This window comes from Corylus avellana, chromosome 7, assembly GCF_965113065.1.
Source record: "Corylus avellana chromosome 7, dhCorAvel1.hap1.2, whole genome shotgun sequence".
Classification (NCBI taxonomy): domain Eukaryota; kingdom Viridiplantae; phylum Streptophyta; class Magnoliopsida; order Fagales; family Betulaceae; genus Corylus; species Corylus avellana.
The window spans coordinates 26,362,603-26,386,846 of NC_142496.1; the positions used below are offsets into that span (position 1 = coordinate 26,362,603).

General features: G+C 37.0%; 4 protein-coding genes across 7 annotated transcripts; 2 read left to right on the forward strand and 2 right to left on the reverse strand.

Moving 5' to 3' along the window:
* Window positions 1–422: 422 nt before the first annotated feature.
* Window positions 423–4,846, forward strand: LOC132184215 (Tetratricopeptide repeat (TPR)-like superfamily protein). Its single transcript, XM_059597761.2, has 5 exons — window positions 423–746; window positions 2,198–2,336; window positions 2,708–2,739; window positions 3,743–3,829; window positions 4,273–4,846. Exons 1-5 carry the CDS (start codon window positions 495–497, stop codon window positions 4,405–4,407), a joined length of 645 nt encoding a protein of 214 aa, XP_059453744.2. The 5' UTR covers window positions 423–494; the 3' UTR covers window positions 4,408–4,846.
* Window positions 4,847–5,649: 803 nt separating this feature from the next.
* LOC132183932 (RING/FYVE/PHD-type zinc finger family protein) lies at window positions 5,650–13,703 on the reverse strand. 2 transcript variants are annotated; one of them, XM_059597403.2, is made up of 7 exons: window positions 13,613–13,703; window positions 12,882–13,126; window positions 11,201–11,419; window positions 10,785–11,111; window positions 8,264–8,353; window positions 8,049–8,093; window positions 5,650–7,018 (listed from the first exon to the last, which is right to left on the reverse strand). In XM_059597403.2, the coding sequence occupies exons 2-7, from the start codon at window positions 13,122–13,124 to the stop codon at window positions 6,095–6,097; spliced, it is 1,848 nt and encodes a 615-aa protein (XP_059453386.2). In that variant the 5' UTR covers window positions 13,125–13,126; window positions 13,613–13,703; the 3' UTR covers window positions 5,650–6,094. The 2 variants fall into 2 exon arrangements, with proteins under 2 accessions (XP_059453386.2, XP_059453384.2); XM_059597401.2 differs by having other exon boundaries at window positions 12,882–13,182; window positions 13,613–13,695.
* Window positions 13,704–14,425: 722 nt separating this feature from the next.
* On the forward strand, window positions 14,426–16,475 carry LOC132184304 (BTB/POZ domain-containing protein). The gene is made up of 2 exons (XM_059597883.2): window positions 14,426–14,835; window positions 15,937–16,475. Exons 1-2 carry the CDS (start codon window positions 14,497–14,499, stop codon window positions 16,402–16,404), a joined length of 807 nt encoding a protein of 268 aa, XP_059453866.1. The 5' UTR covers window positions 14,426–14,496; the 3' UTR covers window positions 16,405–16,475.
* A 714-nt stretch (window positions 16,476–17,189) lies between these two features.
* Window positions 17,190–23,686, reverse strand: LOC132184290 (S-adenosyl-L-methionine-dependent methyltransferases superfamily protein). Of its 3 annotated transcripts, none has more exons than XM_059597866.2 (10): window positions 22,834–23,686; window positions 21,746–21,880; window positions 21,396–21,666; window positions 20,949–21,059; window positions 20,540–20,699; window positions 19,450–19,707; window positions 19,198–19,320; window positions 18,577–18,654; window positions 18,293–18,489; window positions 17,190–17,481 (listed from the first exon to the last, which is right to left on the reverse strand). In XM_059597866.2, the coding sequence occupies exons 1-10, from the start codon at window positions 23,491–23,493 to the stop codon at window positions 17,402–17,404; spliced, it is 2,073 nt and encodes a 690-aa protein (XP_059453849.2). In that variant the 5' UTR covers window positions 23,494–23,686; the 3' UTR covers window positions 17,190–17,401. The 3 variants fall into 3 exon arrangements, with proteins under 3 accessions (XP_059453849.2, XP_059453848.2, XP_059453850.2); XM_059597865.2 differs by having other exon boundaries at window positions 17,190–17,484; XM_059597867.2 differs by lacking the exon at window positions 17,190–17,481 and having other exon boundaries at window positions 17,918–18,489.
* Between the last annotated feature and the right edge of the window lie 558 nt (window positions 23,687–24,244).

Here is a 24,244-nt window from a genome sequence, read left to right on the forward strand (position 1 = left end):
CCATTTATAAGACTACACAAAATATTGACCTTTTAGATTGAATGGTCGATTTATTGTAAATTGGACTGACGTATACAAGTTCAATTTTATCAATCTGGTCAAATTTTAAAAATAAATATATGTTAACGTAAATATGGTATATAAACAAGATTATAATTCAAAAATACTTTGTTCTATATCTATATATAAAAATACTTTGTTCTATATATTTCTAAGCTTGTTCTATATCTATATGTGGTGTATATATATTATACAGATATAATTATATAAAGATACAGTTTATTAAATTATAAAAATGTTATTTTAGACTCGAGAATATTTGAGTTGTTTCTTGCGTGGGTCGGATGTACTATTTTGTAAATCTAGTAAATAACCAATATTTTATCTAAACATATTTACGATGAAACCATCCAGAAATTCCTTAAAGAAGTCGAAGTTGGGGAAAGAACAAAGAAAAGAAAGCAAACAAAGGATTACACCCTACAGAGACGAGGATGAAAATAGCATGGAAGAAGAACAACAAGAACAGCAAGAAGCGCTCTCTCTCGGCTATATCAAAGTTTCCAAACCTCCCCTTCGAGAACCAACAGGACCAACACGAAGACGAAGCTAATCGTAGCAGCAACACCCAGCTCAACAAGGAGGAGAACGGTGATGAGGGATCAGCTTCTCTCGAGTCCTCTGACTCATCGGACGCTAAGCAACTTGCCCAGTCCTTTCAGGCACAGGGAAATAAGCTCGCTGAGGTATCCCCAAGATTTCTGGTCCCCTTCTTTATTGGCATATTCTTTTTCTTCTCTAGTTTTTAGCGTTAGACATGTAATTATTTCTCAATTCGGCGAACCTAGGTACCCAAATCAAACAAACCAAAAAGAAAAGAAAAAACCCAATCTGGATTAAAGGTTTGTTAAAATAAAAATGAGTTTTCGGTGACTGAATAATTTAGGTCACTCACTGGCATATATATATATATATATCTATGAATACAAATTGCTGCTAGGAGACTGATGGCGAACACAACTGGGAGAGAAGTAGAGTTGGCATTTTTTGTTTTTTTTTTTTCATTTCATGGGTGGTCATGAACTGCGAAGTATGGATTTTTGTGTTTTAGAGTGTAAGACTGCTTTCTTTTTTTATTCCGGAAGTGTTATATTGCTGCTGTTGTGTTATGATATCGTTTAGCCTCTTTAGGCTTTGATCAAATTAAGAGAATAATACATGTTAGTGGTACCCATTATAAATAGTTGAATTGTTCTGTTATCGCTAACGTATATTGGTAATTCGATCATCTATGGAAAACCTCTTAACGAGATATATTTATATTAGAATTCCATAATATGTGAAGTGCCAGTTGTTTGAACAACTGAAAGTTCCCAACATATTATGGAATTTGCAAAGATAAGAGCATTCCATAATATGTGACGTGCCATTCTGGAAGTTCCACATAAAACTAATTATATTGCTGCTGCTGTTGTGCCATTTGCTCTTAGTTCTTTTGAAACTTCCCGAATGCTCTTATCTTTGCAAATTCCCCTCAGATCTGATTAAAGAAAATAATTATTTTTTTTTGTATTTTTCCCTCTAAAAGTTCCACGTCCCTACCCTTCACTCAGCCACGATTGGCAGTAAAGCCAGTAATCAGACAGGTTGGTGATGATCTAACATAAAACAATGCTCTAGATAGGGTAATGTGGTAAAATAAGAAATCATGTACCGGACTTTAAATTGGTGGGACAAGCATGTCTTTTGTGGCTAGGATTCGATGTTATACCGAAGTTCACAACCGAGAGATTGTTTTGAGTTTACAAAGTTGGTGAAGATTGACTTAGGTTGAAGTTCACTTCTTTGAGAGTAGATTTGATATTTTGAAGTTATACCCGTGGCTGAGTCATCAACCCTTAGGTGCAAAGCACCTTAGCTGCTAATCTTTTGTTCTATTTAGATTGAACATGTCTGAGTTGCAGTCTTTCTGCGAGTAGCGGATATGGTGCTGCTAATTAAGCATGCCTCCAGTTGTGGATACTTATTTGTTGAACCAGTTGTTTGAAAATTTTGTCCTTATGCTTAATTAAATTCTGCTTGTCTTTTTAGAAATCCACTCTCCACAGCTTGTGGTCAATATTCCCTTACTTCCATAATATTGAAATCTTAGTTGTTACTTCTCGTGTCTGTGGCTTATCCTTTTTCTCTTTTGAAGGATGGAAAATACCGGGAAGCACTGGGAAAATGGGAGGCTGCTCTTACTTTGACGCCAGAAAGTGCAGTGTTACATGAACAAAAGGCACAAGTTTTACTTGAAATTGGAGATTCATGGAATGCTTTGAAGGCTGCCACTCGTGAGGCCCAGTTCTTGTTCTATTTTTATTTTTATTTTCCAAACAGAGTTTCGTATGCATTCATAATGCACAATAGGTTGATTAAGAATGATAGGACTGTTTTCCCTTATGCCATCTTTGAACTGGTTTTTGTTTGAAACCTCCTTATAGGGTCTGAAATTTTGAAATATATCTTTTACTTTTCTGCCATTTGTGGTACGCATTTCTTTACGAATGTGTCCAGATTCCTAACTTTCCATGCTTATGTATGTCTTTTTCAATCACTTTTTTGTTCATTGGGGGTTCTGGAACTGTTTATAGTTCAATGCAATGTTCCTGATTAACTCATAAGCGCCTCCACAGACTTAATTAAAAAAAATTCTATCTTGCAGGAGCTACTGAATTGGAGCCATCATGGGCTGAGGTGTGTCAGACCTCTATGCTTCCAGTGTTGTTGTTGCTGGACATGTACAATTTGTTTGCAAATCTTAAATGGTGCCTCATTCGGCTTAGAGAATGACTAAAAAAGTCCTTTTCACTAGTTTGCCTACTAAATATCTTACTGATGCCAATTCTCTGAATACTTTATTTAGCATTTGACGCTAAGTTCACATACAGTTCCAACTTAGCTTGTATGCATGAATCTACAGTTCATAATTGATAATGGATTGATGGAAAATAAGAGATTTCCATAAAATTTCCATGAAACTAGTGAATTATTAGAAGCCATTTTGACACATTAAAGTAGGTCATCCTTATCTTGAGGTATATTTGCTCCCCACGTTATCGATACAACTTATCGAAGTTTATTGCTTTTTCCTGTAACCAAATAGATTAATCGTACTTATTAAACTTTTTTATTTGTCAAACTTGTAGACACCAAAGGAAAAAAATTGGGAACTAATTCTATTTTGGATTTAGAATTTTATAGTGCTCAACTTAAAAATTGATTACTTAAAACTCCTTTCAAATTGTTTTCAGGCTTCCAATGTATACTCCCATTGGATATGATCTGGAAATAGCGGACTATCAGAAAAGGACTCGTATACCAACCCTAAGTAGTTGGATTCAAGGCTTGTTGAATCGAATGAATATATGCAAATATCTCACCCCTAGTAACTATTTTATCAAAGCTTATATGATAGCCTGCAATGTTCAACTACATATTTTGGATAATGGAGTACAAACTATCATATTTCAAGAGAAAATTTTATTTGTTATGGCACTGAAAAATATTGTTAGCTCTCATATCTATTGAATGGTATATGGAAATTTATGTAGAGCTTATATGATATTGTATCAGATGATCATTTAGCCTTTATCATTTTCTCACAGTTTACGGAACAATTCGTATGAATATTAAGAACCCAATGCATAAACTGAAGAGTAGAAACTGATTGTTTCTTACTAAAATTGGATCTTTCCAGGCATGGATCACTCTTGGCAGAGCACAGTTAAACTTTGGGGAGCCTGATAGTGCTATTGAAAGCTTTGATAAGGCATCAGCAATCAAGGTAGTTTCTTAAGTTTCCTTTTGTTTTTGGGATCACATTGTGTCTAAGCTATTGACGTGAAATATTGGCCTCTGGTTCTGGAGAATGATCCATGCAACCCCTAACGGAAGATAGCTACAACCAGGAGTGACTGGCTTGATATCAACATGATTATATATCTTTGAAATAATTTTTGGATTAATTTGGATGTTGCTAGGGCGTAAAAGCCTAGAAGGAACTCATGATTAGTGACAAGGACCTTAAAAGATGGAAAATGTCCATCTGCACTTGCTTATTAAAATATCTTGGTTTTGAAAGGGATAGAAATGTAGAATCAAGAAGGATGCCCCCGTTTCCAAACATTTATTGGCGTAATCTGTTAAATTTTGGGATGCAGTATTATCATGTATTTTTTTATATGCTTCTTTGTATACTTCAGTATTAAAGCTTACTTGTACATGCAGCCTGATTCTGGGGAGGCACAGGTGGATAAGCAGGCTGCATTAAATCTTGTAAAGAGGCGAAAGCAGCTTCATTCAGAAGGCTTGAGTAGTACTCAAAATCGCTATGCGGTTGGTGATAATGCTAAAAGCTCCTGAATGAATATGATAGGAAAACAAAAAATTTCCTGTCCGCCAACCAGATTATTTAGTTGGCTGGGCTGTACAGGGTTTCAGGAGAACCAGGCTTCTGTTTATTCACGAGAGTGATCAACATGACTCTTGTGTTTGAGATGAAGAAATACTTTGCCTTGTTCATCTACCAGGGAAGATGAAAGCCAAGGGATAGCCAGGACAAGCTCATTCCTTCAACTGACACTTTGCTCTTGTAAAGTATGATGCGCTAACTTGTGTTAAGACATGTAGAAAGAGAAACCTAGCTTGTAAACTAATTCCTCTGGTTGAAAGTTGAGACTAACACAAGCTATCAGCCTATCACTCACTCTCTATATATATGAAGGCTGATGAACTAGAAGGGTTTCCCATTTTCTGGAGAAATTCAGAATCTTCCTAGTCTTGGTTTTTATTTTTACTTTTATTAATATTTGGAACAATGGCATGAATCTAAGTTTCAATCACTACAAACTTTATTCATGAAAAATCTTCCTAGAAATGTACATGTTATTATGGATATGAAAAATTTGTGCGTAGCATACTTTGCTTATCCTGATATACTTTGGGACGACCAGAAGGAGACCTCTGGTATGAAAAATGGCTTGAATTCAAGGCTTTAAACATTTTATTGTAAAATGTTTAAAGCCTTGAATTATTATAAAATTTTCTTAAAGATAATCTTAAATATTAAAGGAATGATTATACACTTTAATTTAAAATTAGAAAAAGTAGAGTTATTTTATACGTAATTCACATGTCACATTACACCTTTTTTATATTATTAATTCATCTAATAAAAAAAATATATATTTAAAAGCGTTTTGATCATACTTAGAGATACAATTGCATCAAGAAAATGAATGAGTATCTCAATTTTTCATACAGCTATGAAGCGCTGTGGAATGAAGCATAATAAATGATTCTCCAAAGGAAAAGCTGCATTTCTAAGTTCGCATTTATGTCCTCCAGAGATCGATGGGAGTACAATATGATAACTACTCTTTTAAGTAATTTTTTCTTCTAACCCATACCACCAAATAGAAAAACCTCAGTTTCTTTCATTTCAGTCCTGACTCCTGAGCAATTCAAATGTACATTGCTGTTCACGGGTCTCTCAAGACCGCAAAACAATTTTGGTACAAATATATTTGCATTGTCCAAGAGATGAAGAAAAAAAAAAGTTCTAATGATCCGATTTCGATATGCATAAAATACAGATGATGGAAGTATACCGAAAGAACAATATCCTTTACTTCAATAATCATGAACTGTTGTTTGGACAAATCATTTTACAACAAAAATGAGAAATATTAGCTTCCGATATCACCTCAATAATATGGACAGAGTACAGAGCAGCAAATTCAATGGAGGCTCTCAAAACAATAACCTCTTCCCAACTGGCGCTTTAGTTCCTGCTCACTTTAGCAGGGTCAAGACTGCATATCATAGTTCTGGCGCTGCTGACCAGCGACAAACAGCCTTCAGATTCATTTGTATCCAAAAGTCAGCAAGTGTTAACAGTTTACAACCTACCAAAACATCAGTCATTTCAACAGTGCAGAAAAATAAAATTCTTGGCATAGGGAGATAGAGGTACAAAATCAAAATCAGTACTTGAAAAAAAAAAAGAACCACTAGTTTCAAATGTTGTTGCCAGAAACTCTCACGCATTTTATAACCCCAGCTGAATAGCAGCCAAATTCTCTTCATAGTTTAATGTCTTGGCTGCAGTTAAAAGCATGTCCATTCCTCCACCTTTTTCGGATCCCTCTTCGCCTTTATCATTCCATTTCTTTTCAAGATTTTCAAATGCCTTTAAACTACCTCCACCTTTCTTTTTCTGTTTATTTGCTGAAGTCTCATATGCTCTTTTTGCCCTGCGAATTGCCTGGATCCCTGCATTACATTTTCTGCAAAACCATTTGCCTCTTGGAATCGACGAGAGTGGTGGTTTCATGCAATAGATGTGGTATGCATGATCACAGCCATCACAAAGAACAATCTTATCATCATCTTGATCAGTGAGGCAAACTCTGCACAGACAAGAAGGGCAGTACCAAAGGGCGGCGTATGATTTTAGTTGTTTAGTTGTCAGGCACCTCGCATGGTAGTATTTATTTGGGCAAAAGGAGTGGCTACAGATCTTCAACTTTTCACCATCTTCTACCTCACTTCCACAAATTTTACATAGGTAAACGTCTTTGCTGCCTCTTGATTGTTCAAGCCCTTCATCTGTACTAAAATTTAAGTTCTCTTCCAATTCAATAGGTGTTTCTTCATTTGGAGGAGAAATATCAACATTGCCTCCATTACTTAGAGTCTTGGGGGCATTCAGTCTCTCACACACTACACAATTTTCATGGGGCGATCCAATTCCACTCGCAGTGCAACTGGCACAGTACCAGCTTTTTGGGGGAATCTCTTTCACAGCAGGCTCAATGCAGGAGACGTGGTACATCTCCTCACATGAATCGCATACTAAACAATCCCTTCCATCTGCCTTGCCTCCGCAATGCTTGCACGTGCAAACTTTGTACACTCCACAATCTTCTGTTTGCTCCGGTTTAGTGTGAGAATCAGATTCCCGGGGAAAAAACTGTTTTGCAGTGAAAATAACTTAAAATATTCCTCAACACCACCTTAATTTCTAAAGCAAAAATCCTAACCTTACTGTCTAGAATGCATTTGGTACACAGGAGGAAATATCCAACCAACAATTATATGATTTCAGAATTCCCCTATTATCAAGTAACCTTACATCCTATCACAACATTATGCAGAATAACATATCTTTAATAGTCTATATGATATTGAAATTTGGATATAACTCCAATAGAAGAGAAGAATAGACAAAATTATCACCAAAATTGAGAGATTTACAGACAAGCTAAAACCATAGAAGGGCAAAGAAGACGAGTAAAAAAGAAAATGAAAAAAGAGGAACAAAAAGGTTTCTACCTTGCCTGATCCCTCTCAAAACTACCAGCAGAATCTTGGGGGCAATCAGCTATCCAGTCTTACAGATAACAATAACAAAAACCATTGCACAGCTCACATGTTTAAAGCAGAAGAAACTTGAGACCTTAGTTGAAGAAATTATTTGACTCCCCAAGATGTAGAAACCCCCCAAGGCTTTGGGCAAAATGGCTCACAAGGCTGGAAGTTATAACAACTCAGAAAGTACTGTCTTCGTTCAAATCCTACTGCTAACCCTCTAGTCAACACTTTTACAATTGAATGGTTCGTATGGGACAGGGGCCCATATACACCTGGGAGTTAGTTGTGAGCTCAAATGCAAGGGATACCTTGTAAGCAAAAGGAAAAATGAGGGAAAGAACTTCCTTTTCTATTTTTTTTTGGCGGAAATTGCTTTGGAGTATAGAGATGTGCTATGTGCTTGCAATCAGGAAATTTCTCTCATTGTAATAGTGGCACAAACATGAGAGAGAAGGGAGTTTTTCAAATCATTTCCTAAGTTAATCTTCTTCAAAGAACCAAATGCAGCCAAAACTATCTAGAATAGTAAGTTGAACATCCATCTAAATTCAGAGATCCAGTTGGTACTAATGCTGATGCTGGAAAAGCAAGTAATAGTGCTACAATATAATCCAGAAACCCCCGCTTACCTCATCTTTTCCATCTTCATAGGTGCTGTGTACCAATCCTCCCACCTTGGAGTACAAAAGTTAAAAAGAAAAAAATTCAGATAAAAGGGTAGAAACAAACCATAACATAAAGCATACAGTGAAAAAAAATAAATGCTATAAGTAAACAAAAAATCTACTATGAATAAATGTAAGGCAGTTGGAGTGACACATCTAGATTTGCATTATGGTCTCACCTGTTCATGATAGGAAGTCCTTGACATGTCTGAAAGGCTCTTTGCAAGAGAAACAATTTCAGTACCAATACCTTGAAGCTTTCTCCATACCTAGAAACATTTATTCAGATTTAAGGCATATCCAATGACAAAAAGAAACTGAATCACCTTTTTCGAACAAGCATATGTCCTTAGGCTAGAAACTAAACGTTGCATATGCAGCACAGAAGCTTCTACATGAATATGATATTGGTCCTTGCAATGAGACACATGAAAGAACACAACACATCCACGAAGATATTATTTCATTTAGCATGTGAGTTGTGTGTGTATTGCTTACTCATATTGCAGCAAATCCTCAACAAATGAAGAAGAAAAAGATAGTAAATCTCAAACTTCAAAAAATAAATAAATGAAACTGAAGGGAAAGGATACAAACATAGATACCAAATATACAAACACCCACACCCAAAAATAAATCAAAAGAAGAAAGAAACTCTGAGATACAAACTTTAATATTGAACACCAGAAAGGGTATAGTAAAGAGGATAACAGGTAATTCACTTCAAATTTTATAAAAGGTAACACCAAAACCACAGGCATTTACCCCTTCTCAAACTGCCATATAAAAATGATTTGATGAAATTAAAAGAAAGATTTGGTTAAAGTTCAAAAGCCTTGAGGTACATACACTATCAAGAAATGAGTAACACCAGATGGTGGCACAAACATGGAGTGCACTCCTTAGACATAGCATTTGTTCCTCTAATTCAACTTGCCTTTCTCAAGTGAAATTTGTGAGTAAATGGAAATGACACGTCCTTACTTGATTGAAATGCCTTTTGGTAAAAACATTTTTTTTTTTTTAAATAAGTATTGAGATATCAATTAAAAGCTTAAGGCATCCTAAATATATAGGAAGTATACATGATTTGGTAAATACTTAAACATGACAAGTGGCATTTTAGTAATCAGAAATCACAACCAGAAGGATAGTTCTCTACCTTTTTATGAATAGCGTAGACAATAAAAAGGCTAAAACAGGATGCTACAATCTTAATCTACATCTGCATACACATCCATCATAGTCCTACTCCCTAGTTGCTCCTTTACACTTTTCATTTAAAAAAATGTGTCATGTCTGATCATATTAAGATTTGCAGTGGAAACCTCCAAACACCTCTTCTTAGTATGTTTTAGTCACCAATGCAGAAACTTAGTCACTTGGACAACCATATAAATTACTTTCGTATAACCAGAAGCCTCCATATTTGGTTAGACTTGCCTCTTAAAAAAGTTTCAAAAATCGATCAGTGCATTGCATAGCATGCACCATGACATCCAAATGATACCAAACACAGCTTAAATCAAGAAATTCCTCATCTAAACTTAAATTTCAATAACAGCATGATCAATATATAGATAATTGTACATCCAGATACAATATTTCTCCGACAAGTTTTGATAGTTCCCCACTTCTTTGTGATCCCAATATATGCAGAATCATCAAAGAACAGCCCATCTTAATTTTCATATCATTATTCTCACTCCATTCATCATTGACAACTTAATAATTTCAACAGTTGACTCCTAAAGGTAAAAGCCAACACCTTCATCCCTTCAATTCTCTCTGAATTTTAGCCAAATCTCACTATTGATAGAACAAAAGCCTTCATAACATTCCTAAAGTATTATTTAGGTGACAAAAGCACTTGCTAGCACTACTAAGTTTCTAAAGAAATTCCCATCAAGTGTAAGAACCATAAAGTCCAGACAGTACCAAACATGATTAAATCGCCTTATTGATGCCTACAGTAAAAGCGCCTTATGATTTTACTATATACATGCATATGGTGCGAAACAAATTTTTTTAAAAATAATACAATGAATAGATTTCTTAAGATCTAAGGCCAACAATCTGAAAAGGTTTAGCATTAAAGACTCCCCACAATACAAAAGGAACCCAGGAGGTAGGAAAATAACCAGCACTTAAAAATAGCCATGGACAGATGTTTTTCAATCTCATAGATTTTCATGAAGAGTATTGTTCTAGAATGTCTATTTTTGTGTCCAATGGGGGGGAGGGGGAGATTAAAATCAGGTCCTGCAATATGTATACAATTTTTCATGAACAAAATTTAAATTATCATGAATAAAGCTAATGTCATTAATTTTGCAATCTGAAAAAAGAAGAAACACTAAACTAATTTGACAGAACAGATAATGAACCCATGAGGTTGAAAAATAAAAAAACAGATTACAAAAATGAGAAATAATAAAATTTATGTTCAGAAAAACATTTTATAGGATAGGCATTACCAGTTTCTTTTCAACCTCATAGGATCATGACAAGCATGATTCTAAATTTCTATTTTGGGTACGCAAGGGCATGGGATTAGACTCAGGAGTTTTGTATGTAAAACATTGATACTAAGGATCAGACTTCACATGAATAAAAATATGCATGGAATAAAGGATTGTATAGGCACAAGTATGACATATGAGAGATTTAAAAAAAAAAAAAAAGACAACTCAAGATTACCCGTTGAATATCTGAAGAGAAAAGGGTCGGTGAACGTTCATAAGCTCCATCTTTCATCCTTGTGTTTATGATACTAAAGTCAAAAATGTCAGCCTTGATGCCTTCAAAATTCTCAAACAGTAACTTACACAGTGATGTGAACTTGTCCGAGATTAAAATATCCAGAAAAGCATGCCGACACTTCTGATTAATAGTATGATGATCTGATTCATTTAAAAATCCACTAGATGTAACACCTGTATGTCCATTAGCTGCTTTCTGAGATCCATTAGACATCCACCCAGTTTGTGAAGATTTCCGCCTATCTTCATCACAATGGTCACGTTGCTGCAAAACAAAAAGAAAGAGAAATGACTACAAAAAGAAATGATAACTAATTTCAGTTGAACACATGCAACTTTGGTTGCAGCATAAACCTTAATTGTCAGCGTACAATCAATTTCGGGATTAATTGCAAGCGCCTCCCGGATGCATCCCTGTATACCACCTTCATCATCACTTAGTGACTGATACATGTGCTCCAGTACAACATTTCTCCAGTGCCTCTGTGAATAATCATCTGAACCATTCATAGGAAAACGGACTTGTTCGCTAGAAGTATTGTCTATAACTGTGGCATATGGTTCCTTTAGAGTCTGCAAGATTTCAAATACAGTTTCGTAAAGAGTAATAAGGACCAATAAACACCATTACAAACAGAACACTTGAGAGTTCAAAGGAAGGAGAAGGAAGAAATTTATCTTTTATGCAAACACAAGCACAAAGAAACAAGCATCACTTGGTTGTTTTTTCTAATTTAATATGGTAATCAAAGAAAAAAGCAGTAGAATTTATTTCACATCATACAAAAAGTGAGACTTGAAACAACATGGACAATTTCAGATGATCTGACTGTTTGCCATTAGCCCTCCAAATAGATGCAGCTAGACATCCTTCTATAACAGCCAATATTCATCAGTACCATCGAGGATTCTCATGTAAAAAGAAATTTATAACCACACAGATTTTCTGTTATGTAACCATCAAGCAGCCAATAGACAAATGACCATGCAACAACATGAGGATTTGCTAAGACGCATCATAGCTGAATCAGCCTATATTATGATAAATTAGAGAACACCTTAAGTGTGACTTAATAAGCTCACTAAATGATGAATGTCAAGTAAAAGCATCAAACAAGGACATACAAACCAAGAACTGTCGGACGCACCCACCTTAGCACTCACAGTAACTAAACATTTACTCAAAAACTTCTTGCAAAGGTACCACACCTACTCTCATGGATCATCCACACCAAGACTTACTACGATGGAGCCCAAGGCTTTCCATTATAAGCTACATGTTTCCGTTGTAAACTGACTAGAACTTCTCTGGAACTCTCTTTTATGGCAGCAGGCAAGATTTATTAATTGCATGTTAGTGATAGTTGCTTCTAGAGAAAAGTGGCAGCGGAGAAATTGTTCTAGAGAGGTAGAGTTCTATAAAGAAATGTGGTGAAATGAGGAACTTATTGAATAATACTAGAGAGAGAGAGAGAGAGAGAGAGAGAGGATACTAAAAGAATACGGCTTTGTATCCGATCATGAGAAAACTGTTTGAATGTTAAAGTTGCCAACTACAACCTCCAAAGCTTAAAGTTAAATGAACTAACAATATAGCATGAAAAGATAATTCACCAAAAATATTGATAAGAGCATATTTTCCATAGAATGCCTCCATTTTTCACATTGACCATTGCCTTTTTGTATTACTCCCAGCAAGTTAAACTTCTTTCATGTCAGTTGTTGACCAATCTCTCTTTTACTCTTCTAAATAGTTTTCTATAGCTGATGTGCTAAGTTTCAAATAATAAATGGCTAACATTTTTGTCTCCAATCACAGCCATTGCTTCAGGTATAGTTTCAATGCTGAATTTTTCTCTAATTAAAAACAGTTTACCATGTTTCAGATGCAACTTCAGGTTACAACAACACAAACTTTAAGCCTTGAAATTCAAACCATTTACAATTGCTCAAACTGGATTACATATGGAAAATATAGCAAACCCATATTGCAAGCATAGTAGAAATTTGCATTAAAAAGAGACTAAGCAAAAACCTGTTTCACTGATTGACTCGCAGCTTCCACACAGACTCTCCCATCTTCCTGAGCTTTGCTCTCTGTACACAATCTCACATACTTGCGCCTCTTGTAAGTTTGAAAACCCTCACTCCCACCGGAGCTCCACTCAGCACCATCATTGCCAATTCCAATTGCAATCCCATTATTCACTGCTCCACTTTTGAAGCCCACAGTACATTCTGTACCATCACCATTGCTTGTTCCCTCTTCATTACCCATCCCTTCAGTACAACAAAAAACCCCTAAGTTTGCAACAATTAGGGTTTCAAAGTGACACCTACATTCCAAGATTTAAAAATTTCCGTGAATTATCACAATACCCCACTTCACAAAACTAACAACAATAGCCAAAACGACCACGACCAAACCCATTTGAGTGAAAACCCTCAACCACTGTTTGGTTGCCAAGAAAAGGAAGGGAAAAAAGCGACATACAATTCCAACCACTACGCTTTCTGTAGCTTTTGGTTTCTCGGGAAACGACAAATTCAGCTAAAGCAAGTCTAATTTTTGGGCTCAACTCCTTTGAGGGACATAATTTATTTTTCTAGTGTCAGCAACACTAAAAATTAACCATTTTTCTACTTCCTTTTCTTTTCTTTTGCTATATTTTCTCAGCAGCCAAACAGAGCATTAAAAATATATATGTATATTGAGAGAGCATTTAAGGCTAACAAAGACAGTTAGAGAAAGAGAGAGACGCTTACCCGAGATAAATTTCTGAAGCCTCAAAGACGAAAAATCGAAACCCTAAAATCCAAGAAATGGGTGAAGTTGGGACTTTGCTGTGGCTCTGCCTCTGGCCTAATCCCAAAGATTTTAAATTTTTTTTCACCGGGTGTTTTTTCTTATGGTAATCTTTTTTATATGAAATTGGGTCGGATCCAGGAGAGCAGATGACCCGCAAAGTGTTGGCGGGAGCCGGTCTGGGCAACCGACAGGTGGCGGTTTCCCGGTGGGCAAAGTCAGAGAGTCAAACACCCCTGAGTCGCTGTCAAAAATCAGAACCCCATAAGAGTACAGGCGCAGCCAGTAGAGAGGGTCTGACAAGACCCCAAAATTATGTTAACGCACTTTTATCATCTTATTAATAAAAATATTAACACTTGATTATGAGATTATCTACTCTAAACAAGTTTTGACAGGAATCACATTACCAAGTTGATTTGATCTACTCAAACAAGCAAATTTTTAAATTAATTTACATGAAAATTAAATGATTATAACCCATCAGAAGTGATGACAGCAGTCATATGGTGCCAAACAATTTCAGAAAGTTTTGGTCATTCATTTCCTAATTATAAATTTCTGTAAAAAAATATATATATACCAAAGTTGTGAAAAGGGTTGGGTGGTTCTATGCTTAGGATTAAATTAATTAAAATAGTTATTTTTTTAATTAAATTATTTCTAGTGTACTATCTTAACAGATAATTATAGGAAAAAAAAAACTCTAATACCAAAAGAGAAATGAAAATCAGACCTGAAAACCATCCACTATAAATTAATAAAAGAAAGCCCTTTTTCCAAAAATTTAAGACACCGAAGCAGCTTTCATTATCTCAAGTAGAGGGCTCGGCCATTCCCAACAATGCAACGGGCCGGGTTCGTAGCGGCGAGACACGAAGTTGAGAGCGAGTCGGAGGAGGAGACGATGCGGTGCGTGTCGTGCCAGGATGAGTACGACGCAGATGAAGCGGGCACGTGCAAGGAGTGCTACGAGGAGGCGAATGAGACGGAGGAGGAGCTGAAGCGGGAGATCGAGGACTTGAAGGCCAAGGTCGCTTTTCTTAGGTTCTGGTCTCCTCTCGACCACCACAGCAACCACCGGTCCTGTGGACCCTGCTTCACCGACGTCGTTCTCGTCGCCTCCTCCGATGAACCAACTGCTGGGCCCCCCGTCCCCGTCCCCGCCCATAAGGCCATTCTGGTCAGTAACCCAATTCCGCCATTTCAGTGGCTTAATTGTGTTTTTTTGGGGGGGCACTTGGTTGGTATAAATGTGCCATGGAACACCCATTTGAGATTTTTTCAACTTATGGTTGTGGGTTGAGTCGACCTATGTATGTGATCGTGTGGTTGATCTGTAAAGCAATCAACTTTAATTGCTGAATTCAGTGATTCAATGGCCAAAACAGGGTTTTGTTATGGGTGTGTGAACTTTGACTAATCATCAAGTTGAGAAGCAGTTTTAAAGATCCCAATTTTGTGATCAGTAACCCATTTCCACCATTTCAGTGGCTTCGAGAAAATAATTTCTTTTTTTTTTTTTTTTTTTGGCATTTGATTGATATTAATGTCCTATGGAACACCCATTTGAGTTTTTATTTCAACTTTTGGTTTGTGAGTTGAGTGGACCTATGTATGTGATCATGTAGATGATCATATTGATCATATTCTATCAGTTTCAAATATCTCGATTTTGTTTTCAATGATTGATCATATTCTGATTAAACAATGTATACTACCTGGCTGCTCTACTATCTACCCTAGACTCATGTTTTATTTATTTCACTGAAACAATAGCAATCATGCTTCGATATCTTCAAAGGTGGCTGCTCTTCTTCCAGGATCTGACATACATAATAACAGTATGCTGTAGTGTAAGCAACGATCAAGATTGAATCTCAAAGTTGACTTACTTTGAGCAGCTTTTAATAAGAGAGAGAAAATGAAGAAAGATTTTGAGAGATTCAATCTTGACCGTTGCTTAAACTACATCATACATGCTGGTATTAAGCCGGATCCCTTCCTTCTTCCAATACTATAATATTAAAGTGTTGCCTATTATATTTACTAGTGTAGTTATGCATGCTATTGCTATGGCTTTGTATTTTGGTGGATGTGTAACCTGACAGAACATGCATCACTGACCAAACTATGCATGGTTAGATATGAAGTTGTTTGTGTGAAGTCATTATATTTAATATGGACTGTGAGCTCTGCTATTCCTTGTGGGATATTGAATATCATGGGAAATTTGTATTCGAATACTTAATACTTCTTTTATACATTTTGCATATATGAACAGGCAAGCCGTTCCCCAGTGTTCAAAGCGATGCTTGAAAATGAGATGGAAGAAAGTCGGAGTGGCACAATTAAGATTGGTGATGTATCATATGATGCCCTCCGTGCCTTTGTCAACTACTTGTACAACGCTGAAGCTTGCCTTGATGAGCAGATGGCTTGTGACCTTTTAGTGTTGGCTGAAAAATACCAGGTGAAGCATCTCAAGTCATATTGTGAGAAGCTCTTGGTGTCAAAACTGAACTGGGAGAATTCCATCATCGGCTATGCCTTTGCACACCAGCACAACGCGAAGACTCTGCTTGATGCAGCTTTGTCAACAATCACGGACAACATGGACAAGCTTACGAAACGGGAGGAGTATGTGGAGCTCGTGGAGAAGGATCCTCGGCTGGTAGTGGAAATCTATGAAGCTTATCTCTCCAAACAGGTTAATACTGCTGCACACAAGGACTCTCCTGTGAAGCCATAGACAGATACAGGGCTTTCTTGGGTTGCTGTTCTTATCGAATACAATCTTGAGTGTAGATGAACCTTTTTTTTTTTTTTTTTTAAATCCTAGTAGGCTTGAATCATTTTGTTCGGTTGGAAATTGGCAACTAAATTTGAATGAGTCTAGCTTGTTTTGCTTTCTTCTTTTTCGTCATTTTATCTTAGTGATGGTGTTGAAAGAGTTGTTCTGCTCCAAATTTCGTCTTGTTATGAATCCTTTGTGAATCATCAATATAAATCTGACTCTGACCAGTGGCAAAATTTATTGACTTTTTCTACATCTCATCTATGAAATGGCATGCATGTTCTCTAGCAAATTGAATGATGCGTGAAGTCAGCTCCATTAAGCAACTTCAATAAGTCCTACGTTGCCTTCACTCTGAACACCCTGATGATTTTATGACCTCTTTAAGATAATAGCTTGTGTTTTTCACGTAGGGTCTTGTGCAATTATTTGAAACTTTTCTACCCCTCGCGGGAGGCCTAACAAAGATCGTGATAATTTAAAATGATTCAGGGACGGAAATCTTGCTTACTTCCCATGCAGGTTGAGAGGGTCTAACTAATTAATCAGTTGTTCAGGCCCTTTAAATTCTAGCATAATCTGTTTGATGATCTGAACTTATTTACAGGAAAGTTTTGGTGGGGGGAGAATTCATTGGGTCAGCTGGAATAAATAGCCTCCAATCAAAAAAGAAGTTGGACGGGATTTGGAGATTTTGCTAATTTTAACAAAGTATTTGTGGCAGAACAATATTTGGAGAATTCTGCAGTGCCCCCAATGCTTTGGTATTCCAAAAGTTTTTACTGAAACTAATTGCAAGCAGATATTTCATAATCGCATATGTAACAAAGTATGAATGTTGGGATCTGGACACATGTACAAGACTGAGGTGAAATGAAATCTAATAGCATTCAACGAACAAGGTGGCTGCCTGGCTGGTAATCAAGAGAGCTTGCAGAAGACGGCGCCCACTTTAGATGCCACCGTCCCCTAGTTTATTTGCTTTTTTCCTTTTATCTTTTTTTTTTCTTCCTCTTTTTTCTTTCTTCCGCTCTTCTGGCCAAAGAAAAAAAGAAGTTACTCAGATCACCCATATGCAAGAAAGCCAGTTCTTGTAATATGTACTCAGTACATCATAAAACAAAACTATTCTTTTTATTTCTGTATTCAAATATTATCTTGTAAACAAAAAAACCAATTATGTTAATCTGGCTATGCATGGACAGTCTAATTAATGGACGTAAATCATGTTAAATTACCAGTTATTTCAAAAGCTTAAGCTAATAGGAAGAGATAAATTTAATCACTTAACCATTACTTTTAACATTCCCCCTCATGTGTGGGCTCAAACTCCCTTTTAATATGTGAGGCCCAACACGTAGAATATTTAATTAAATAAGGGGTGAATTGACGGAGTCAAGGTTCGATCCCAGGACCTTTAGCTCTGATACCATGTTAAATTATCAGTTATCCCAAAAGCTTAAACCAATAGGAAGAGGTAAATTTAATCACTTAACTATTACTTTAACAGATCACACTACAAACATGTGGCATTGGTTAGCCGCGGCACTCTTGCTCTTGGTCAGACGTCAGAGAGATTCCTTTAACGGTGTGAGTGAATCACAATGAGGGCAACAAAAAACAGTAAGAACACTCTCACCGCAGCTTCTCTAAACTAGATTGGCTTCCCTAAATTTAGATAAAACGTCCCTCCAGCAACTTTCCTATAAATTCTCTAAACTAGATTGGAGCTCCATTGACACCCTATATGTCGATTGGCACTGTAACCCACCCATTGTTCTTTTATTCACAAAAAACTCTTTTGCTTACTATCGGGTTTCACACAATCAAGAGGGTCACATACGTTTATCACATAATAAGATCCTCCAGCTCGAATGGGGCCCCTCGCTAGTTTCACGTTGTGTAGCCACCCATCCCAAGGCAGATGCAATTTCTTTTACTTCATCGATAACAGATACTGTGTCCTGTATATAAACACGCCCATCTGGTCTTAGCATCCGATCCATCTCAAGCATGATGGTAGAGATATCACATTTGCGCCTGAAACAAACAATAATAGTTGAAAATATGTATATACTTCAATTATGTGAGGTTTGCATGAATTAAAATAAAGAACAGAATTTATACCTCTTTTTCTCAACAGAGAAGAGACTATTTGCATGCAAAAGGTCATATGTTCTAGGGTAAGTGTCAAATGGTTCGCACCTGGAAACAAAATTTCGAGCATCATAACTTATAGCTGGAATAAGCAATGTGGAAAGTTTATCTTTTATCACAGCCTTCGAAAACTATCCACTGATGTATCTTTTATAACCATCCAGTCATATTGGAGAAACAATGAAAAATTCAATGTGAAAAGATCCAGTTTTAAGACCTACATGATCAGCCTCTAAAGTTTTCAAGTGTGCTTCAATATTCCTACCGATGCCTCACTTCGTCTTATGCCAACACCACCAAAAATTCATAGAGTTCCAAGTTTCTCGCGCAACTTATCAAAGATTTATCTTGACAAGATAACAGAGTTTATTTACTATCATGAAAAGTAATGTATTGTTTTCACAATTTAGGTTGGACCAAGATAACAGAGGCTGGTACTCTTTCCCCTGTATTAACATTTATTATAAAAAGAAAGGAAAAAAAAAAAAAAAAGCCTCTTTGAAAAAGCTATCAAAGTATCAAAGTACCTAGCAAATGAACAAAGGAAGCAACAATTTTCAAAACAGACAGTTGAAGGTACATAGCACATACCAGTCATGCATAACTCCTATAAGTCCACGATCATATATAACAGGCAAAGTATTGTACCCACTAACAGGAACAACATTCATAACCCAGCAATCAATCTGGAGATCATGCAATGCTGCTGCAAACCTGCCACAGTCAAAATGAACTTACATTCTCTTTAAACATAAAAGGGTATAAAAATAAGATAGGGCTTTATCAAAAATCAAGTTACTATGTATCCATATGGCAAGGATAAGAGTTATTTAAATGTTGTACCCTCCATATCCAGCTCTCATGTCCATCACATTTCTTAGTTTAAAGCCTTCCCAGCGAAATGCATGAATATAACCATCTATTATCTCATTCCAAAACTTTGACTCTGCCTTGAAGATTTCCTTCCTAGATTTGTAGGCATCCATCTCTATGCTCTGGAGCCTGTCTGGTGGATAATGAAGGCGTGCAGGCCATGTAGTTACATTACCTCCATATCCATTCTCCGGTAATTGAGTGATGCAAGCCTTCAAACCAACATTCCTGCAGAAGTACCACAATTGTTATATTTGTTACTATTTATTTTGACCTACTCTTCTCTTCAGAATCTAGGTAAGCCTTATTGACCTCTGGTAGTATGCCAAAGATGAAGGGCACATTGTATGTTCAATAAAGCAACCGCATTAACAACCAGAAAATCATCGTCAGAAATTTCCATGCAAAGGTTTAATCAAGATGCTGCATTCAACATATTTCCATACCTTTACTCCTCCACAAACAGTGTCACTGAAATGCCAAAAAGTTCCTTGTTTCCAGCCAAAATTCTTGCCTTCTATAAAACATGCCGGACAATAATGTAGAATTGGACACTTTGTTTTTCCTTTATTTATTTTAAATGCTACTGGCCAATTTTAATACTTGATTCCTTCTTTTTTTTTTTCCTCTTTTTTAATGTTTTCCATAGTGTATATTCACCTGCTGCATTGGTTTCCCTTTGCTTTTGGCCTATACTAAAATTCATGCATAAACATTGAAAAGATGGGGAACAGAATAAATAATATTTCATGCTCTACAACTCAAATAAACTGAAGCCAGGCTAAAATTGAATTGTCCATGAGCCAAAAATGTGGAAAATATTATAAATGAACGAGCTAAGGTTTTTCTATAATGTTAATATTTAAACTCAAAACTGAAATAGATTCTCATATGTAACTTCTAGAGAACGGTTTTGGAAGACTAGTGGCATCACAGGTCATGCACTGAAGAGCATATTTGTACTATCTTATAACTGATTCGGATTGACATTTGAAAATTCATATACTGTATGTTATGTCCCTCAACCAAAGTGAACTCAAAGGAGTGAAGCAGGTCATACCAAACATTGTCTGGATCATCATTAGAATCACATACTGGAGGTTGCACCCCACTATCACGATTAAGATAGCAGCTGTTGTTCAAAGGTTTTCGCCATATAGCAATATACGCTTCCTTCTTTACTAGTTCCCAACAAATGCGAGCCGTCAGGTCCTCCATTTCTGTACATAAAAAAGCCAAAGATGACATATTTGCAATCCAAATAAAGTAAAAATAAATAAATCCGTGTTCTTGGATACCAAAGAAGGTGATAATGGTGCTAAAAAAATAGAAAGATTAAAGCCCTTGGACGTGCAACATCAAGCCAGGCAAAGGAATTGCAAACAAAGATTATGAAACTGCAACAACATGCTAATAAACAGTAATTGCTAAAAAAGGATATTTAGAAAAACATTGTCATTATGAGCTACCTGCCCATTGTTCTCGTAGGTTCTTTTCACGTTTATAAACAGGCTCTGCTGCCCATATAAAGTATCCTCCAGCCCTTAGCATCCTGTTGGCCTCAAGCAGCAGCATTCCATCTCCATCACAAGCCAAGGAAAATTGGAATATCAGTATCACAGAGCTTTAGAAAACAAGTATCAAATGCATTTACAATCATGTTCTTTTTTGTTTTTTTCTTTGATTTGTTTTGGAGAGAAATCATGAAAAACTTCTGCAGATAACTGAGAATCGCTTATACTCAGTGACTTCATGTAGAATACAGAAAAATGAGCCTTTAGTTTATCATTAGGCAGAAAATGTTGACAATATAGACTAGAGCATCTTGATGCTGAAAATCTGAAAAGAGCTACTTCTCAAGTATTGGAAGCCAAAAAAGGCTTTGATGCTATCATAGAAGAGGGAAAAGGGAGTACCAGCAAAGGTCCAATTAACTCCACATCCTGAACAATGGATGAAGTCAAAAGCCTGGCTTGGATACAACAAACGATGTGTAGCAAATGTCGCTACCATGGCAGGCACACCACGCTCTAAAGCAAACTGAATCCAGTTCTCATGAACATCTTTTAGTGCTATTGACAGAGTAGCTACATTACGCTGCATCAAAAAGGCACCAAAATCTGCAACTCCACAACCAATGTCCAAGGCTACTCGGCTCCTTTGGCCAAAGGCAATGTCAGGAACCATCTGTCCATCCAATTAGAGAGATGGCAATCAATTTTATGCAGAAACAACTAATACGTAATGAGAATTACAGGAGACCAACCTTAGAAATCTGATTCAAGTGTTTATTAGCCCTTCCACCTCCCGGAAAAATAAACTTATCTTTTTTTATCAATATCCATTTTTTGCTATCTTTATCTTCAACCAGACCTGTATGGGGTACGTTACTCAACCACACCTGCAATTAAATCTCATAGTTAGCCAAGAAAAAAACAACTCAAAATTTGGAACCGGATTAAACAATGATGAGCAGCAGACTAAAAAACAAGGTAAAATGTTAACCAGATTTCAGCTGATGCACACCTTGACAATTGAAAAGTTAACTCAAAATGAGCCTCAAGACTTTCTAAGAAGAATACTCCAAGTTCTCACATATCAAGGACAAAAAACAGAAACTATATATTCAAAACTACTTGGGATCAGCCGCATAGAGCTATTTTCACAATTCAACAGCATCAAGGACATGCCCTTCTTCTTGCCACCTTGCCAACATTCCATCAGCACTTCCTTATTCCCTTGTCCAACATTGAACTTGAATAACAAAATTAATTACTTTGTGTTACTTGTCTTCTTCAATTTTCAACACTTCAATTTAAAACGAATCAGTTCTTGTAAAAGTGCAGTAATTAGCGCTCATTCCCACCAAAAACCCCGATACAAACTTTTTCTTATCATCATCACTTGGTACTACCCCCAGCTTCTCAAGAAATGCATTGCTTTCCCACTTCTCAAGAGCTAACTCTAGCATGAACCCACACATAAATTTGGTCATTTAAAAAAAAAAAAGAAAAATAGGTGGCCACAAATTTATCACACACATCAATATTGAGATTTCAAAGCATCTCTAAGATTTCCAACCTCAGATCTCAAACCTTCAAACCTAATTTAACAAAAAAAAAAAAAAAAACAAGGCATCATCTAGGAGAAACCCCTCAATCCTTGTATCTAAATTCCACCTACTCGGGTTTAAACTCATAACCCACCATTCATACATTTCTTAACTACACAATCACAAACAAAAATCTCCCAAAATCACATAACCATCATTCCAAGACCCACCCCAAAATATACTAACACTAAAACCTATAACCACAAACAAAAGCACACATTTTTATGAATGAATCAAACTACCTCGTCTCGGCTCTTGGGCCAGGGTACCTTCACCTGATACCCTTCCGGCCTGGGCACCACGCAGTCCAAGCCCTTCCCTTGCTGCGGGCAATGCCGCTCGTACCTCTCCACACTCGCACTCAAATTCAGGCGCCTAATCTCCTCCACATTGTCTATACACGGTATGTACTCGCTCATGCTCTGCTCGCACACCTTGTACTTGCCAACCTTAACCCTCGCACCGCTCTCCTCCTTTTCCTCCTTCTCCTCTCTCCCACCCCTCGACTTCTCCTCCTCCTCCATCCAACTCTCGTCTATCTCCCCCACCTCGAACTCCAGCGACATCGCGCCCGTCTCGTCCACTATCCCCATCCTTATCATCATGTCCACCTTCGGCGGCGGCGGAGACGGCGGAGGCGGAGATGGAGGGGGAGGCGGCGACAACGAGGACGTCGTTGCGGCGGGCGGGGGCGGCGGAGGAGGAGGCGGAAGAGGAGACGGAGACGACTCCGTCTTGTAGAGAGGACGTGGGAGCGAGGAGAAGACGAGGGAAGGACTGGTGGCAGTGAAGCGGTTGAAGAGGAAGAAGAGGGAGAGGGAGAGGAGAACAAAGGCCGTGATTCTCACGAAAGTCGGGGTTCTGACCACATCGTTCAAGGTGTTGGCCGTTAAGGCCTTCATGATGGCCTTTTGCCCACTGTTTGTTTCTGGGAAAATGTGGGAAAGCGAATCGAAATTGTCTCCAGAAGTAATGCAAGCGGCGGTTTGGCTTGGAGTCGTGAAGTATAGCGAAATTGATAGAAGAGCGTACACGGTACGATGCAAGAGTGAAGACAGAAGAGAGAGAGAGAGAGAGAGAGAGATAGAGAGCGGGAATTTATGGAAAGATGATAGGATAGCAGACGCCTGGTTGTGACATTATTGGTCTAGAATTTAGTGAAGATGACGCCTCTCGTGGGACCTCCTACCCCACCATAGCTACATATACCTCGTGCGCACGCGCACATTATAGAAACCTTTAGGTGTCAGTAAGGTATCGTCTAGGAGAATGCCAAATATATAGGAGGGATATCTTCACACTCGGAGCCCATCTCCTGCTGTTACGGGATTTACAATTATTACCACTTTATTATATGGTCCCTTTAATTGACGTTCATTGAATCATTATCACCAGTCATTCCATTCGAGAAGAAATAAAAAATTTAAAAAAAAATTTAAAAAATGGAAAATATCTGATCAAATTCCTCACTAATTTGACTGCAGTGTCATGTGTGGGCCAAACTCAACTATATATTTGTGTATTTATGTATGTATGAATTATTTTTTTTATTACGAAATTATTATTAATACAAGGTTAGTGAAGTTAATCTTTATAAGGTGTGAGTAAAAAATAGTTTATCTAATTAATATGAACACTAAAATCTTAACAGTA